The following is a 17,349-nucleotide window of genomic DNA, read 5'->3' on the forward strand; positions in this document are numbered from 1 at the left end:
TCACAAGGGTGACCTTTCGCTGCGTGAACAGCAAAGCTCCCAGCTATCCCTGGAATGTGACCCTGGCCGCTGTCCGGCTGGGAACGGCCCCGTGCTGGGTCCCTGCCAGCCAGCTGCTGCTATCGCCCTGCCGGGGGGGCAGTGCCCTCCAGCTGCCTGGCATTGCCCAGCACCCCCAGGGCCTCGACAACCCCTGGGCTGTGAAGGTGCTGGGTGTCCCCGCTGAGTCTGTGTGCGTCTGGGAACCCATCTGCGTGGGACAGGCCTGGGCTGCTGTGCTGGGCCCTGCCCTGAACGCTCCTCTTAGCCGTGGCCTCAGACACCAAATGGTAGGAGGCAGAGAGAAGTCACTTGTCTTTCTAGAGAAAACACTTGGCGAGATGAATGTGATGTCTGTGTATGTCTAAAAGCTCTTTAGAAAGCTATTGATGACGCATAATACAAAGGGTGACAGCTGAACCTGAACTGTGGGAGATGGGATTTTATTTGCCTACTTTAAGTTTTGTAATAAAGAGATAGGGGCAGAAAATCCCAGTTCCCCTGTGCTCCACGCTGCCAGGTAGAGGCTGGTGCCCAGCAGCAGGGAAGGGCTGCAGCTTTTGTACTGGCTTTGTAAGGATGTCACGGGGCTGGCCACCCCCTGTCCTTTGCTGGGCCAAGGGGCAGGCACGCAGCCCGACTGGCTGGAGAGAGATGTAAATGCCTTTTCTGGCCTCCCCTGCCTCTCTCCTCTGCCCTTTTCCCCATTTGCCACAGCCTCAGTGGCTGTGCTTGTTGTAAGACAGGGGCTGTGTGGGGCAGCCCAAAAGGGGGGTCAGTGGGCTTGGGGGGGGGGTGGGCTGTTGGGGCTGAGATTGTGCCCAAGGGTGACAGTATGAGTGGGGGTCTTCCCTGCTGTGGGGCAGGTGCCCTGGAGGCCTGGTTGGCTGGCTGGGACCGCGCGGGAGGAGGTTGAGCGCAGACGCCCCGCAGCCTGAGCTGCCCTCCGGTCCCAGGAGCCTCCCTTCCGGCAGGGCCAGCTCCTGTGAGAGGCCGCAGTGTGAGGCGGCCAGGCGCCGGGTAAATATCCCGGCGGCCGCGTTCGTGCCTGGATAACGCGGCGGGACGCGCTGTGACGCAGCCGACTCAAGAATGCACTGGGTAAACAGGGCCGGAGCGGGATGGGGGCAGGCGGGCTGGCCCCTTCGCCCGGCCCAGCTGCAGGGAGGGCTTCTGCCAGAGCGGCCGTGGGGGTGGCCTTGGGGCAGAGGCAGCCCCTGGTCCCGGGCTGCGGGAGCTGAGCCCGGAGCACAGTGTGCTGCTGCCGTCAGAGGGGTCAGGCCAGCCGCCGAGGAGCACGGGGTGGAGGTGTCCCTGTGGCGTGGGTGGGGGGCCTGGCTGGGCTCTTGGGTGGTGCCTAAGGACAGAGGAAGCCCGTGGTTTGGGGTCAGCCCCCAGCCTCGCTGTGCACGCTTCTGACTTCCAGCCCTGGATCCGTCCCCCCGGGATGATGATGGAAGCTGCCTCTCTTGCAAAGTGCCTGCAGCCCTGGCTGTGAGGCTCCAGCAGCAGTGACAGCCCTTTTCCTTGCCCCCCGCATCGCACCCCCCCACTCACCTCCCTGAGATGACCCAGGGGCTGGAGAGGTGGCAGGGAAGCTCTTCCCTTTGCAAAGAGGTGCTGGGCACCCCCCAAGGACCAGCGATGCCCGTGGCTGCTGGGACCCTCGCTGCCCCGCTTTGGGCTCTGGGCACGGTGCTGGGAGCAGGGTGAGGGCTGGGGCCCCAGTGTCGCCCTGCTCAGCCCACGGGGCTGGTTCCCCCTCCCCCTTCCCAGCCCAGGAAGGGACCCTGGAGGGGCGTTTGCCCAAGAACCACAGGGAGCCGGACGCAAGTCTTCTCCGAGGCGGAATAATTTACTGCAGTGCACGGTACTGTGCGTGGGGGCAGCAGGGCTGGGGTGCCGGGCTGGGGCCACTGGGGGATGTGGGGAGGCACTTGTGGGGCTGCTTTCGAGGGGTTTGGGGGTGAACCTGCCTTGCTCTGGCCAGCGTGGGCTGTGCAGGGCAGGGGGGAGAGGGGTTTCTGTGGATCTGCGCCCTGCGCTGTCTGCAGGGGCTCAGGCCCAGCCCCGCGGCTGAGGGGACCGGGGCTGCGCGGCCCTGGGCTGTCCTCAGCTGGAGCCCTGGGGCCAGTGCTGCTCCCTGTGCTTAGTCTTGGGGGCTGGAGGGGGGCACAGTGGGGCAGGAGGGACCTGCCCTGGCTGGGGGGGTCCCTGTGAAAATAGGATGATGCAGGGCGAGCTCTGGCAGGGGGACATGGGATGCTCAGGGGGCTGGAGTGGGAATATGGGAAGGCTGAGGGGTTGGGGCATGACGTCGGGATGCAGGGCAGGGGAGCCGGTGTGCCAGGCAGGGGTGTCGGGGCAGCCAAGAGTCTCTGGTGCAGAGCTGGGCTCTCAAGGATGTGGTTCAAGGGTCCTGGGAGCAGCCAAAGCTCCTGGTTGTGGGCAGGGGTCCCAAGGGTGCAGAGCAGGGCTCTCAGGTGTGGCCAGGGTGCAGATCTAGGCTCCCACGAACGCAGCTGGGAATCCCAGGGGTGAAGAGCAGGGGTCCCAGGGGTGCAGCCAGGGGTCCTAGATGCAACCAAGGGTCCTGGGGGTGCAGAGCAGGGTCGGTGCTCTGGACCCATTGGTGAGGGCAGGAGTCCTGGGACGAGGCAGGCAGGGCTCTAGCGCTGCCCGGCCCCGTAGAGCAGGGGATGGTACAGCGGGCAGGGGTAGGAGAACATGAACTTGACGGCGAACTTCATCTCCTTGTTGTGCTTCTGCCAGGGGTAGATGGCGAGGAGGAGCAGGCGCCCGCCCACCTTGCGGCCCATCACCAGGAAGCTGCCGCTGAGGCTGTTGAGCTGGGGGCAGGGGCAGGTGCCCGCGTTCCTCATGTGCAGCACCATCTTCTTGGTGTCCTTGCGCTTGAGCGGGCCCAGCTTCAGCACCTTCTTCTTCTGGGCGGCCACGAGGCGCCGTTCCCCGTTCTCCTCCGTCACCTCCTTGATGCGCATCTTCACCACTGTGGGACAGCCATGGGGTACTGCCCTGGGGCACTGCTGGGGACACTGCTGGGGGCATACTGCCAGGGGGTGCTGTGGGGTTAGTGCCAGGGGCCTCTGCAGGACAGGGTGCAATCAGTCCCTTTGTGGGGGGGTCTCAGGGGAAGATGGAGAGGGGAAGAGGCTGCTGGGGGGCAGAAGAGGCCCCCAGTGACCCTCCCAAATGTCCAGTTCTGCTTATCCCACCCGACGTCCTGTGCTGCCCCTCGTCTCCCACCCTCAGGGTTCAAGGGGACGGCTGAGGCGTTCCCATGGGGCTGTCCCTGGACAACAGTGTCCCTGCTTCTCTGGCCATCCCTCCCCATCTGAGCAGCTTTGGGGGCTAGTTGAGCTATCAGAAGTCCCCTCATCCCCAGGGCCAGTCCGGGGACCCCAGCACTCACCGAAGTCACTGGAGCACATCTGCTCCATCATGCCGTCCGCCTTGTGCTCCATCTCGCACTGGGTGCAGATCTTGGACACTGCGGGGAGAGATCAGCCAGCGTCACTGCTGCCCCACTGCCGAGCTCGGTCACCAGGGCCAGCTCAGCAGGGACACACCAGGAGTGGTGCTGGCACCCCTCTGCTCCCTGAGGGGCTGTGCCAGGGTGATGCTGGGGGACGCGGAGCACCTTGCCGGCTGGCATCCCCATGCCTGCCCCTGGCAGGGTATGGGGACATCCCCGTCCGGCTGCTGACACGCCAGGGCAAGCAGCGGCAGCGAAGGAGGCACCAGGCTGAAGAGTGTCACGACCCTCAGTGCCCGGTCCTGACCCTGGCCCTGAGCTGCCCTTGGGCAATATGTCCCTTGCCCCGGGGCGGGCACCCACCCGAGGGGCCAGCCACCCTGCGGCAGGCAGCGCGGGGCCGAGACCCGCACGGGGAGAGGGGGCAGCGCAGGTGCAGCGCTCGGGGCCTCACACTCTCCTCGCTGCTGGGATGGGACCCAGGCGTCCGGGGAGCAGAGGGACACGGCAGCTCCCCGAGCAGCTCTTGTCGGGTCCCGCGTTCACCCCGCTGTGCTACTCCTGCCGTTGCTCTGCTCCTTCCCCCCGGCCCGGGGTCGCTGTGCGCGGGCGGCGGTGGGTGCCCTGCCGGGTTACCTGGTGGCGGCGTGGCCCGGCTGTTCCCGAACTGCACGGCGATGCAGAGGTCGTGGTCGAAGGGGAACTTGGCGCAGTGCAGCATGTCGGGCCAGGGGAAGCCGTAGGACTCCATGACGGGGGCGCAGGAGTCGCGCACCACCTCGCAGAGCGAGCGGCAGGGGTAGATGGGCCGGTCGAGGCAGACGGGGGCGAAGAGCGAGCAGAGGAAGAGCTGGGTGTCCGTGTGGCACTGCTTGGCGAGCAGGGGCACCCAGCTGCCCGCCTGCTGCTTCACCTCTCCCAGCGACTCGTGCTCCAGCAGGTTGGGCAGCCGCATGCGCTTGTAGCCCACGTCGCGGCACAGCTGCATGTCCGCCGGGATGTCCACGCACTGCGGCTCCCTGGCGTAGTAGCGCCCGTTGGGCTGGCTCTCCGGCTGCCAGCCGTAGTAGTCGTAGTTCTGCCCCCGGCCCGGCGACCCGGCCAGCGCCAGCGCCAGCGCCAGCAGCGCCGTGCCCAGGGCCGCCGCGGCCGCCGCGCTGCCCTCCCGCAGCATCGCCGCCGCCGGCTGCAGCCAGTGGGGCTGTGCCTGCCGGAGTGGGATGAGGGAGGTCGGCTCCCGGCGCTGCCCTGCTCCCTTAGCGCCTCCCACGCCGCCGCCGCGCTTTCAAGGGAGCCCGCAGGTCTCGCCGGCAGCCAATCTGCTCCGGCTGGCGGGACCGTGCCCGGCCCTCCCGGGCCTGGCCCCATGGCCGGGCCCCACGGCCGGGCCCCACGCCAGGCTGCCGCCCCGCTGCTGGCTTCCCCTGCTGCTCTGCTCCCCCAGCCCGCACCCACGGGGGCTGCTCAGCGCTGGTGGGCACCCCCCGCACGCTGCCCCCCGCTCCCTCCCCGGGGCAGTGTGTGCCCCCCGCTCCGCCGTGCTCCCCGCGGAGGGCTGGCTCACGCCGGGCAATGCTTCGTCCCTCCCCAGCGCCTGCCCGCGCCGCCGGCAGCACCCCGGCGTGCAGGGGACAAAGGCGTCCGCCCCCATCCTGCCTGGCGCCCCACGCGGGCATGCCCTGCCGGGGGCCGGGGCACCCCCCTGCCTGCAGCCTCCGTGGAGACCCACCGGGGTGCGAGCATGCGGGGGCAGAGGAGCAGGATGCCCCAGAGGCTGTGAGCTGCCGCCGGGCAGCGTGGGCGCCCACGTGTCGGGGTGCTGGGGTGCAGGCTGGCAGGTGCTGGTCTCTCACCGGTGGCGAGGGACTGGCGCGTGGCTTGGGCAGGGAGCTGCTGCCGCGGAGGGCAGCGGTGCCAAACCCAGGCCATGGGCATGGAGTGCTTATTCCTCACGTACGGCTCTGTCAGCGCGTCTCCCGGGCACGGCCCAAGGCCAGCGGTGCCGCTCGTTCCCCGGCAGCCGCGGGACCCTTCCCGCATGGCGCCCTCCGTCCCCCTGGCTCAGGCACTGCTCTGCTCTCCCCATCCTCCGCTCGTGGCTTTTCCGCAAAGCCGGGCTTTGCTTCGCCATGCCCCTTTCCTTCGCCTGGGGGTTGGGGCTGCCTGCCGCGGTGGTCCCCGTCGGGAGGGCGCGGGGAGCCGGGCAGGGGCACGCCGGCGCTGCCCGTGCCCGGGGCGTGGGAAGAGCCGGAGGCAGAGCGCGGGGCGACAGCAGCGCCGGGGCCGCATTCCCCCATCGCCCGGGAGATGGGCTGGGCTGGGGGCGCGAGGCCGGAGACCCCATTAGAAACTCATTTGTCTGCTGGGGTTATCTGGGGTGCCCCTTCCCCTTCCCAGGATCAATACCCCTGGCCCGGCCAGCGGGCTCCAGGCCGCCTCCGGCCCCGGCCCGCCGGATAAGGCAGCTCTGTTAATGGGCCACAGAGCAAACAGCCCCGCGGAGGCAGGCGATAGCAGCCACCCTTTGCCCCAGGCTGGGGCAGGGACCGTTTCCCCCCCCCAGCCCCACTGCGACCCCTCTGCTATGGGGCCGTGACGGGAACCTTGCCGTGCTTGTGCTGGCCGGCCGGCCGCCCTCCCCGCAGCGCCCGTGAGCGCGCCGGCCGGGGGTGCGCGCTGTGGCTCGAGCCCCGCGCTGCCCGCCGCGTGGGCTGCCCACCTCTGCCCCCGGCCCGGCGAGGCCGAGCCCCGGCGATGGCACCGTTAATGTGTAACCGCCGGGGAGCACGATAAGATAGAGCGGCCCTTTATCGGGGCTGCCCGGTAGCAGGAGGGAGGGCGCTGGAGGCATCAGGCTGTCACAGGAGGAGCGAGATTGCCTGCAGATAAACACTGATAGAAAATAGCTAATCCGTGATGGATGGGCCGGGGCAGGGCAGCCGGGCAGTGCGGCTAATTGCAGTGGCATCTCGGCCGGGAACGGGACAGAGAGGCCAGGGAAAAGGAGCTGGAGAGGCAGGAGAGGTGGGAGAGGACGGAGCCAGCATGCGTGGCGGGAGGATGCTGCATCCATGTGCAGCGCCCTGTGCGTGGTGCCGAGCGCACCCTGCCCCCGGTGCCTGGGGTCCTCAGCACCCCCAGGCTCAGCACCCCCCTGCGCTCAGCACCCCCAGCCCTGCCCCGCACCTGGCACGGCAAGTGGGGTGCAACAGGGGCCAGCCGGAGCAGAGGCAGCCTCCGCAGCCCTGGCTAGCCCGAGGCCAGCGCTGAGTGCTGGGGGGTGCAGGGCAGGACACCCCTCGCTGCAGGGCCAGGGGAAGGGACCCAGGCATCCTGGCAGCTGCAACCGGCACCCTCCGGCTGTGGCATCTCTCAGCAGTGGGGACGCACCGTGCTGTCCTGCCCTCTGTCCTCTGCGCAGGCTGGCACCGCTGCCCAACCCCGTCCCGCACTGCGCCGCTGCTCGGCCAGCTGACGGGCGGCTGGCACTTGTGCCTGTCACTCCGGGGAGCGAGGCCACTGGGCTGTGCCACCGCCTGCCTCCCGGGCTGCCACCCTGAGACCCGGAGTGGGCCCCGGTGGGCCATGGGGGCAGCACCCTCTGCGCTGGGGACCGCAGGGCCGGCCGGCCGTGGCAGCACGGTAAGAGGACACCCACCACGGGCCGGGGGCCAGCTGCAGCAGCCGGGGGCAGCTCTCCCCTTCTCAGCCCCACTGTATTTTAGCCCGTTTTGCCTCGTTCCCAGCTGCCCAGGCCCCTGGGAGCAGCTCCAGCAGCGGGGGCCCGTGCACTCTTGCTCCGGCGCTTGGTTGGTGCTGGGCACGGGCTGCACTCGGGGCACAGCAGTGACCCAGACCAGTCCCCGAAGGGGACACTGCGGAGGTGACAGCATGCCAGGGGCTGGCTGTGCAGGGACAGGAGTCCTGGTGTGTCTGGGAGCTGCTGTTGCCATCGCGATGTCCCCGGAGGGAGCAGCCGTTGCAACGCGGAGCTTGCAGCACGTCTCTGCAGGGTGCACGGGGAGGCTCTGGGCCTGGCCGGTGCAGAGCTAGACAAGCACTGGGGGACACCGCGGGGCCGAGGCGGGACGGGGTCCCGGCGTCCTGCAGGCTGGCTCTGCCCCCCAGCCGGGCAGCGCGCCGGCGGCCGCAGTTCTGCACTTGCCCCGCGCCCGCCCCGGCCCACACACGCGCCCGCGGCTCTGGCAGCCCCAGGAATGCGGCTGGCAGCACTCCGGGCCCAGCTGCGGGGCCGGGCCGCCTTGGCGCCCACCCAGCCGCTCCACGCCTCCTTCCGCAGCTCGTAAATCCTGCGAGCACACAGGCGCGCTGTTCGCGGCGGCTCCCTCTGCCCCGACCCCAGCCCCGCACTGGGCAGCGGCAGGGCATGCCCCAGCGCGTGGACGCCTCCGCTAAGGGCACGGGACTGAGCCCCCTTGTCCTGCGGCGGGGCGCTGTGCTGCGCCCGGAGCCTCCCTGCGACGCTGCCGCCCCCAGCCCCACGCTGGGGAGGCAGGGCAGGGAGGTGTGAAAAGGCACCTCTGCTCCCAGCCCAGCTGCGTTTCCGGCACGGGCGCGATCCTCGCGCAGCCCCGTTTCCCAGCAGAGGTCTTAGCCAGAGCCGGCCCATCGTTCTTGGCGCTCGCCTCCGAAACCGCCTGCCAGCCTGCCCTCCTGTTTGTACACCGGGCTGCCAACTCCTGACGCCACCGTGCCCTCCGGCTGCTGCGGCTCGCTCGCGGGCGGCTGTGCGAAGGTGGCCCCGCTGCCTAGGGGGCGCTGGGAGGGCTGCGGAGGGGCTGGGATGCCTCTCGGGGTGCAGCCCGTGAGCTGCATGCTGGGGCTCACCCAGCTCCGCCGGGACTCCTGGCTCAGGGGGGTCAGGGACGCAGAGGGGGCCCCCCGCAAGGTGCTCCGGCTGTAGGGCCAGCTGGCCCGTTTGGGGCCATCTCCTTCCGGCCGACGGAGCGGTGGCTCCGTGTCCTGTGCAGAGGGCCAGGCTGGTTTCCCAGCAGCTCCTGGTGGAGGGGACGCGTCCCCACCCCGACACACACACCTGGCGTCTCCCCGGAAAGGTTATCAGCTAATCACCTGCTTTCTCTGCCCGGCTCCCAAATGTCACCATTGTCCTGGACGGGAAGGCTGAGCTCATGCTCCCCCCTGCCCCATTAATTAAAGGTCCCCCCGGCGCTGTGCGGAGCAGCTGCCAGGGCCTGGCCCCGCCGTGGGTCCTGCTGCCTTTGAAGCGGAGCCGGGAGCCGATGACAGCTGAGACCCGCAGCTGCAGGCTGGGGAGGGGGCTCTGCTCCGGCTGGGCCCCCAGCAAGCAGGTGCAGGATGGAGCTGCAGGGAGGTGGCCCTGGGCTGGCTGCGGGCTCCTGGTGTCCTCTGATGGGGCACAGCCATCACGCAGAGGGGGTCGGGGTGCAGCTCGCAGGGGTGTCCCTGCCGGGGACACCCCCTGCTCCTCTGCTCCAGGCCCAGCGTGCCAAGCGCAGGTCCTTGTGGCTCAGCCCTGCTGTGCTTGGCACCGCTGCTCAGGCTGACCCAGGTCCTGGATCTGGGCACAGCTGCTGGGGTGGTGATGGGCACCAGCACCCTGGCCGTGTGGGGCTGAGCACGGGGCCCCAGGTGTGCCCCAGGCCTGCCCCAGGGGCCAGGGCAGCTGGCAAAATGGGAGCTGTGGGGTGGCATGCGGTCTGCAAAGTGGCAGTGGGAGCGATGGTGGGGCCTGGGGGGGCTGCGTCACGGGCCAGAGCCGGGGGCAAGGTGAGGTCTGTGGGGTCCGGCTCCGGGGCACGTCACTCCAGGAGCAGGGCAGGACCCAGGCAGGGGAAGAAAGACAGCTCCTGCAGCTGCCTTGGGAGTGGTGCCCACCTCTGCTGCCAGGCAGCCTCAAAATAGCCCCTCTTGGCTCAGCAGATGGAGCAGAGGGACCAGAGCCCTGTTGCTGCAGGTGCACAGCCCCTTCCCCTGCGCAGAGCCAGGTGCTGTCGGGGACGGCTGGGCCACACGGCACCTCGGGGCTGCCCAGAGCCCACTGCTGCCCTGCTCACCCTGCCAGGCTCTCGCTGGCTCCCCTGCTCCCCCGGTCCCCCGCCCTGCCCTGCTGGGCTGCATGGGGGGGCTGTGCCTGGCAGCAGCCTGCCCCCTCCGTGGGGGAACCAGCAGGGTCTGTCCCTGCCCTGTAAACCCCATGATGGTGCTTCTGACAGCTCAGGTCTTGCCTGCACGCTGCGTGCTGCCCAGGGCCAGGGGCCCAGCACCTGGGCTGGCCGCGGCTGGGCTGCTGCAGCCCGAGAGGGGCCTGAGCCCCAAGGGGCTCCAGGGGCTGTCAGAGCCCTGCGGGGACAGCCTCCGGCCGTTGCTCTTTCCTTTCTCACCTGGCTGAATGGCAGCTCCATTGGGAACTGCTGATGGCCCTGTGCTGAGCAGTGCAGGGACCCCTCCTGGGGCAGCATGGCAGGATGCAGCCGATGGTCGTGCAGAGAGAGCCTGGGGGAGCTGCCCTGGGGTGGCAGCGACAGCTGGGCTCCCGGTCCACTGTGTGGCCCCTTTGCCACAGTGCAGGAGAACCACCTCATCTCTTCACAGGCGAAACATTGCCATAGCAACTGGCACGGCCACGCTGCCAGGCGGGGAGGTGAGCTGTGACGTGGTGGTGACACACTCAGCACAGGAAGGAGCTGGGAAGCAGGACCTGACCTTGGGGCATCTTGGGACATGTATGGGCGTGTGAGAGTGAGTGTGTGCATGTGTGTGCACAAAGGTGGGTGCCTGTGCATGAGTGGGTGTCTGTATACATGTGTCTGTGTGCACGCCCACGCATGCGCCTCTGTATGTGTGTACATGTGAGAATACACCCCAGGCAAGGGGGCGGGGGCTTTTGGCTTTATGGCACTGTCTGGGCAGAGTGTGTCCCACTGCCCTGGGCTGTCAGGGTTGGAGGGAGGTGGAGCCGCTTTGGAGCCTTGGTGCAGCAGGTCTTCCTCCAAAGCAGTGGGATCTGTAGTTTTGTGTTTGTGGGGCAGACATGGCCTGCAGGGGAATGAAGCCTCCAACCTGGGTCCCTTGGCCCCTTAGTGTCAAAACCAATTCCACTCCAGGGTGCAAAGGCTGCTTGCTAGCCTGCAGGTCTCTGCCAGCTCTGCTCCTCCTGCACCCCTAGCTTGGGGCACCCCACACCACCCAATGGCTCTGCTCCTGTTTACATAGGCCAGTGCATGTGCTGTTGCTCAGGGCAGGGAGCAGCGGTCAGCCGAATCTCTTCCTATTTTGTCGGAGGCCTCCTGGGCAGCAGGGAGGCAGCCATGTGGTGTTAGCCGCACAAGCAGAAGTGTTGGCATGGCCCCCGTTGCCTTCAGCACAGCTCAGGTGTTGAGGGAAGGGCTGGCTGCTGTCATGCCTGACATGGGCCCTGTGCCCAGCCACCACATACCCCCTCCCACCCCCATCCCCAGCTGCAAGCACCCCCTCCGTCACCTCTCAGGAGAGTGTCTGTTTTCTCCTGCTTGGCATTTTCTGGCTCTAATTGAGCTGTCAATGGGCAGAGATAACAGGGAATTTGTTAGCGCTTCTCTTTGATGTCTGCCTGCACTGTGATTGCAGCACCCACTCCAGAGCCCAGCGTCAACCTCAAATTCTTCACAAACAGCTTCAAAGATTGCACCTCATCGTGGCACACTGCCAGCCCCAGGGCCAGCCAGGTCCCCAGGATCTATAGCAGCATCCCCATGGACAGCCAGATCCCCAGGACCTAGAGCAGCATACTCTTGGCAGCCAAGTCCCCGGGACCTAGAGCAACATCCTCATGGGCAGCCAGCCCCTGGAACCTAGAGCAGCATCTCCATGGACAACCAGGTCCCCAGGACCTATAGAAGCATTCCCCATGGACAGCCAGGTCCCCGGGACCTAGAGCAGCATCCCTATGGGCAGCCAGGTCCCCGGGACCTAGAGCAGCATTCCCATGGACAGCCAGATCCCTGGGACCTAGAGCAGCATTCCCATGGACAGCCAGATCCCTGGGACCTAGAGCAGCATCCTCATGGGAAGCCAGCCCCTGGGACCTAGAGCAGCATTCCCATGGACAGCCAGGTCCCTGGGACCTAGAGCAGCATCCCCATGGACAGCCAGATCCCTGGGACCTAGAGCAGCATCCTCATGGGAAACCAGATCCCCGGGACCTAGAGCAGCATTCCCATGGACAGCCAGGTCCCCGGGACCTAGAGCAGCATTCCCATGGACAGCCAGATCCCCGGGACCTAGAGCAGCATTCCCATGGGCAGCCAGATACCTGGGACCTATAGTAGCATCCTCATGGGAAGCCAGATCCCCGGGACTTAGAGCAGCATCCCTATGGACAGCCAGGTCCCCGGGACCTAGAGCAGCATCCCTATGGGCAGCCAGGTCCCCGGGACCTAGAGCAGCATCCCTATGGGCAGCCAGATCCCCGGGACCTATAGTAGCATCCTCATGGGAAGCCAGATCCCCGGGACCTAGAGCAGCATCCCTATGGGCAGCCAGGTCTCCGGGATCTATAGCAGCCTCCCCATGGGCAGCCAGGTCCCCGGGACCTATAGTGGCCAGTCCCGGGGGCAGGCAGGCCCCTGGGACCTACAGCTGCAGCCCCAGCAGTGCCCGGCAGCGGATGCCGTGCAAAGGGGCCGTACCCGCTCGGGGAGTAGTGCCAGACGCGGGGCGGCGCAGCTCCGAGGCCGGCGCCCATCGCCCATCGCCGCCGCCTCGGGGCGCAAGGCGGCCGGGCGGCTGCGCAGAGCGGGCGGCCGGGCCCGCCTCCGCCGCCCGCCGCCGCCGCGCGGCAGAGCAGCACCGCGGACAGCGGCGGTCCCGCCCGCTCGCACGGCGCGGCGCGGGGCGGCGCGGCGCGGCTCGGCTCGGCGCGGCACCGCGGACAGCGCCCGGCCCGGCCGACAGCACCGCTCCGCCCGGCCCGGGGCGCTCGCCGCGCCATGGCCACCGAGGTGGGTGCTCGGCGGGACCCGCCGCCGGCAGCGGGCGCCTCCCGGCCCGGCGTGCGGTGGAGCCCGGCCCGCGTTGGGCCCCGGGAGCCCGGACCGGCGCGGCTCTGCCCCACCGCGGCACGGGCTGGCGGCGTGCCGGGTCGGCGTGGCGCTGGGGTCGGTGTGCGGTGCCTGGGGGACGGGGGGTCGGTGTGGGGCTGGGGTCGGTGTGGGGTGTCTGGAGGGAGGTTGGGGTGGAGCTGGGGTCAGTGTGGGGTATCCTGGGGCAGAGGGGTTGATGTGGGGCTGGGGTCCATGTGGAGTGCCAAGGGTGGGGGAACGGTATGGGACTGGGGTCTATGTGGGGTACCCTAGGGCAGAGGGGTTGGTGTGGGGCTGGGGTCCGTGTGGGGTGGTATGGGTGGGGGGGGTCGGTATGAGGCTGAGGTCTGTATGGGGTGCCATGGGACAGATGGGTCGGTGTGGGGTTGGAGTCCGTGTAGGGTACACTGGGCAGAGGGGTTGGTGTGGGGCTGGAGCAGAAAGCAGCTGGGTGGCCCCTTTCCTGAATGCCGTAGGGGATGGGGCAGAGGCTCCGTGGGGCACGTGGCAGGAGGTGGCCCCACGCTGCACAAGGGGAAGCGCTTGGCAGAGCCTGGCCCCCTCAGTCCCCCATCTGCCCCCTGCTGCCCTATGGCCCAAACACCCGGGGAGGCTGACATGGGCCCCGATGCCGTGGGGTGCCGCAGCTGGGGGGCTGGCTGGGCTCTGGGCAATGGGGTTGGGGATCACAGCTCCTGCAGCCACCCCCTGCCAGCCCCACTGTGCCGCCACTGCAGAGCTGCTGCTGCTGTTTCCCCGCTCTCAACTCGTTTCCCTCCTCCTGCCTGCGAGCTGCCGGGGTGGCTGCATGCTGGGGCGCTGCTGGGGACAGATCTGTCCCCCCTCTGCCTGTGACCGGGACACCCCCAGGGCCATGGCACACAGGGAACAAGCACACGCAGGGACGGAGTCACACGTGCAGTAGCCTGTGCACACACAAGGACATGCATCCGCACAGGGCACGCACGTGTGCACATGCTCCAGCAGATGCACCACATTGCTCCTGCTGGTGGGACAGGCCCGACTAGCGGGGGCTCCCGCACCCTCCTACCCTTCCCCCTGCACCTTGCAACCCTTGCGCTGAGGTGCGTTCATGGCATGACACACGCCATGCCGTGGGGCTGCCTGCTCCCTGCATGGGGTGCACGAGCCTCCCGCAGCCCCTGTGCTCGAGCCCGGGGCCCCCAGCGCCCTGACACCCAGGGAATGGCACACACAGTGCCCTATGCCCTGCTCCCCAGCTGCTCCCGGCCCCACAGCCCCTGCGCTGGGCTCCCTGGGGCCAGCCTGCTCCTCAAGGGTGACAAGGGACTGGGACTGGGAAATGCTCAGATACTTCTGACGGGAGAGAGGCTGCTTCCAGGGTGCTGCAGAGCAGCTCCGAGCAGTGGGGACATCTGGGGAGCAGTGCTGTCCGCCTCAGGCCCATGATATTCCCCATCCTCCTAGCGTCCCCCTGCATACCCGGGGCTGGTGGTGGCTGCGTGGGGGGCTCACCCTTCTGCCGGAGGGGTGCCAGCCCTCTGCACGGCCCGCCGGCCCAGCGCCCCAGCTGGGCACAGCCTCACCCTGCCGCCTCCCCAGGTGCACAGCCTGCAGGAGCTGAGGCGCAGCGCGTCTCTGGCCACCAAGGTCTTCGTGCAGCGGGATTACAGTGACGGCACCACGTGCCAGTTCCAGACGAAGTTTCCCCCTGAGCTGGAGAGCCGGGTAGGCCAGCAGGGCTGTGGGGTGCCCTGATTCTGTGACCTAGGGGGCTCAGCGGGGAGGAGGAGCAGGGACAGGGGTCTGAAGGCACAGGGCCCCCTCAGGGGGTGTTGTTCGGCCTTGAGCCAGCTGTGCCAAACAGCTGGATTGCAGGGCAGTCCCCGAGGGCAGGGTGCAGGCAGTCACAGCTCTCTGCCTGCGGGGAGGTGGCATGGGAATCCGTGGTAGTGCCTGCTCTGTGCGGGCAGGCGCTGCCTGGCCCAGTAGCTGCACCCATGTGCACAGCACAGGGCTGTGAGCACCGGGGCACCAGGGCTGGGGGGTTCTGGGTGCTGCTGGGACTCGGTGGCCCTGGTGAAGGGCTCCAGGCTCAGCCAGTCTCAGCATGGGTGGTGGGCAGGGGACAGGGAGCCGAGACACCAGCTGAGGAAGGAAGAGAGGGCCCAGCATCCCCTAGGTCATCCTGGGGATGGGGCAGTGCAGAGGGCTCCGCCTGTGGCCAGGCTTGTCTTCACCCCAGTCTCCACTCTAGATTGAGCGCCAGCTCTTCGAGGAAACGGTGAAAACGCTTAACAGCTTCTATGCCGAGGCGGAGAAGATCGGGGGCAGCTCATACCTGGAGGGGTGCCTGGCCTGCGCCACTGCCTATTTCATCTTTCTCTGCATGGAGACGCACTACGAGAAGGTGCTGAGGCCCGGGAGAGGTTTGGGGATGGCCATGGCCACAAGGCCTCAGTGCTGGTGACGGCAGTTTGCTGCATGGGGGCATGTAGGGGCTGGCGTGTGGCGTGGTGAGAGCACAGAGCCCCGCTGCACAGCGGTGCTCAGGGCAGGGGCTGCAAGTCCTCTCCCAGCTCTGGGAGAGCAGGAGGGGCTCATGGTTAGGGCAGGAGTCCCCAGACTTGGGCAGAGCACGTGGCTGCTGTGGGGTTGGCAGGGGGAGTGTCAGGGCTGAGCGTCTGTGCTTGGGCCGACAGGTCCTGAAGAAGATCTCCAAGTACATCCAGGAGCAGAACGAGAAGATCTACGCCCCACGGGGACTGCTGCTCACCGACCCCCTGGAGCGTGGCATGAGGGTCGTATCTTCTGGGCAGCTGGAAGGTGGGACGGGGAGAGATGCTGGGAGGATATTGCTGGGGGTGGGGGGGACAGGGACAAGGGGTGGGGAGCAGGTCCTGGGCAATAGCACGATGGGTCTGTGGCTGGCGTTGGTCCTTAGCGGGGGCCCAGATCGAGATCTCCATCTACGAGGACCGGTGCAGCAGCGGCAGCTCCAGCAGCGGCAGCTCCAGCAGCAGCAGCGGCGGGGGAGGCGGTGTGGGCAGCCGGTGACTGGCAGAGAGTCCCTGCAGGGACTCATACTGCCGGGACAGCGGCCTCTCGGAGATCCGCAGGCTGCACTACCAGAGCACCCGCTTCTGAGTCCAGGGCGGGCGGGAGGGGAGGCTGGGGCTGCCCACCCCCCTCTGCAACGTGCCCCCTGCAGCAGCTCTGGCCCCCCTCAGACCCTCTGTGGGCAGGGGCTGGTGCTGGGGCATCCTCAGTGCTGCCCACTGAGCTGGACCCATGCCATAGGGCCCTCGCAGCCCTCTGGGGTGCTCTGCGCCGCTATCTCTGCCCCAAGCAAAGGCTCTTGCTCTGCCATGGGCAGCCCCAGCTGGCAGTGCCCTGAATGCATCCGGGAGCAGTGGGACCTACAAAGCCCTAAGCAAGGCTAAGGGGAGGAGGGTCTCGCCCCGATGCCCATGGGCACTGCCAGCCCCTGCTGTTCCCCCTCGCCTGGGCATCCTGCCCTTGGTGCTGCAGGGTAGCCTCAGCCGCTGTGTGCCTGATGCCCAGGGCACGTGGCAAAGCCCTGGGGCTGCTCCAACTGCATGACGGTGCTGTGCGTGTGCCCCAGGCCCTGCCCTGCACACCAAGCCGTTGCTGCTCACCAGGTCCTGCCAGACACCCTGACCCATCTGCCATCCCCAGCCAAGCCCAGAAAGCTGCTCCTTTGCCGGCCCTTGGCTGGTGTGAGCTCGCCAGCCCCAAGCCCCGCAGCGCAGGCCGGGGGATGCGGCGCTGGGCAGGCTCCTGCCGTTGTGCCACGCTCTTCCCGGGCTCCGTGCATGGCCTAGCACAGCCCTGCGTGGCAGATGCTGAGCTGTGAGATGGGGTCTGTGCCCGGCTGCCAGCAACCTCCTGCCCTCGCTGCTCCCCAGCCTGCCCCCCAATGGGAGGGTGCCTGGGGTGGGGGGGGAGCCTCGTCCTGCTGAGCCCTTCCCTGCCCATGTGCCCTACATGTGTCTGTCACTACCCTGCAGCATGAAGCACCCCCGCCGGGCTCCCGCAGCCCCGCAGAGCTGCACAGGTGCCCCAGGCTCGGGGCTGCAGCGTGGGTGCCCTCCCTCCCGCTTGCTTAGCCCCCCCCCCCCCCGGCAGTCAAAGCGCCGCCCCGCAGCGACGGCGTGGCCCGGGGCCTTGCTCCCCCAGCCATGCCCACGCCTCAGCAACGCGCGAGCCCTGCAGAGATGCCTCGTCTCAGCCCTTCTGGCCACAGGACCTGGCCACGCAGCCTGGCCCGGCCCAGCAGGGGCAGCGGGGCTGTAGGGACATGCCAGCCTGCGGCGGGGGCCCAGAGAGGTGCCCTGGCCTGGCTGCAAGGGTGCCTGGCCTGGGGCCAGGTGGAGGTTCATGGGTTGGGGTCTGATGATGGGAAGAGGAGGGTCCCTGTGGCTTCCAGCGCCCTGAGGAGAAAAGCACCTGCCCGGGTGCCGAGCTGAGCCGAGCCGGTGTTGCTCCCTCGGGGTGCCGGAGGGAGAGCCGGGCCCCGTGGGCTCCCTTTGGCTCTGCCGTCGTGTGCCTGCGGGGTGACCCTGGCCCTGTGGCTCCCGCTCGGGCACCCCTGCATGGAAACCTCCCACAATAAACCCCACGCTTCGTCCCCCGCCGCCTGCCCCACTTCCTCCTGCGCCGGGGGGACGGGGCGATGCTGGGAGGGGGCATGGAGGCGGCCTGGGCAGGACCCCTGGATGGGACATCATCCCTGCTGTGCCCCACTCT

General features: G+C 68.3%; 2 protein-coding genes across 3 annotated transcripts; one reads left to right on the plus strand and one right to left on the minus strand.

The window, feature by feature from the left end:
• Positions 1–1,871: 1,871 nt before the first annotated feature.
• On the minus strand, positions 1,872–4,793 carry SFRP5 (secreted frizzled related protein 5). The gene is made up of 3 exons (XM_068951213.1): positions 4,172–4,793; positions 3,473–3,550; positions 1,872–3,049 (listed from the first exon to the last, which is right to left on the minus strand). The coding sequence occupies exons 1-3, from the start codon at positions 4,707–4,709 to the stop codon at positions 2,709–2,711; spliced, it is 957 nt and encodes a 318-aa protein (XP_068807314.1). The 5' UTR covers positions 4,710–4,793; the 3' UTR covers positions 1,872–2,708.
• A 5,426-nt stretch (positions 4,794–10,219) lies between these two features.
• Positions 10,220–17,236, plus strand: GOLGA7B (golgin A7 family member B). Of its 2 annotated transcripts, none has more exons than XM_068949927.1 (5): positions 10,220–10,276; positions 14,182–14,307; positions 14,837–14,989; positions 15,282–15,383; positions 15,535–17,236. In XM_068949927.1, exons 1-5 carry the CDS (start codon positions 10,259–10,261, stop codon positions 15,634–15,636), a joined length of 501 nt encoding a protein of 166 aa, XP_068806028.1. In that variant the 5' UTR covers positions 10,220–10,258; the 3' UTR covers positions 15,637–17,236. The 2 variants fall into 2 exon arrangements, with proteins under 2 accessions (XP_068806028.1, XP_068806029.1); XM_068949928.1 differs by lacking the exon at positions 10,220–10,276 and adding an exon at positions 12,437–12,516.
• Positions 17,237–17,349: the final 113 nt, after the last annotated feature.

This window comes from Struthio camelus, chromosome 7 (genome assembly GCF_040807025.1).
Source record: "Struthio camelus isolate bStrCam1 chromosome 7, bStrCam1.hap1, whole genome shotgun sequence".
Taxonomy (NCBI): Eukaryota; Metazoa; Chordata; class Aves; order Struthioniformes; family Struthionidae; genus Struthio; species Struthio camelus.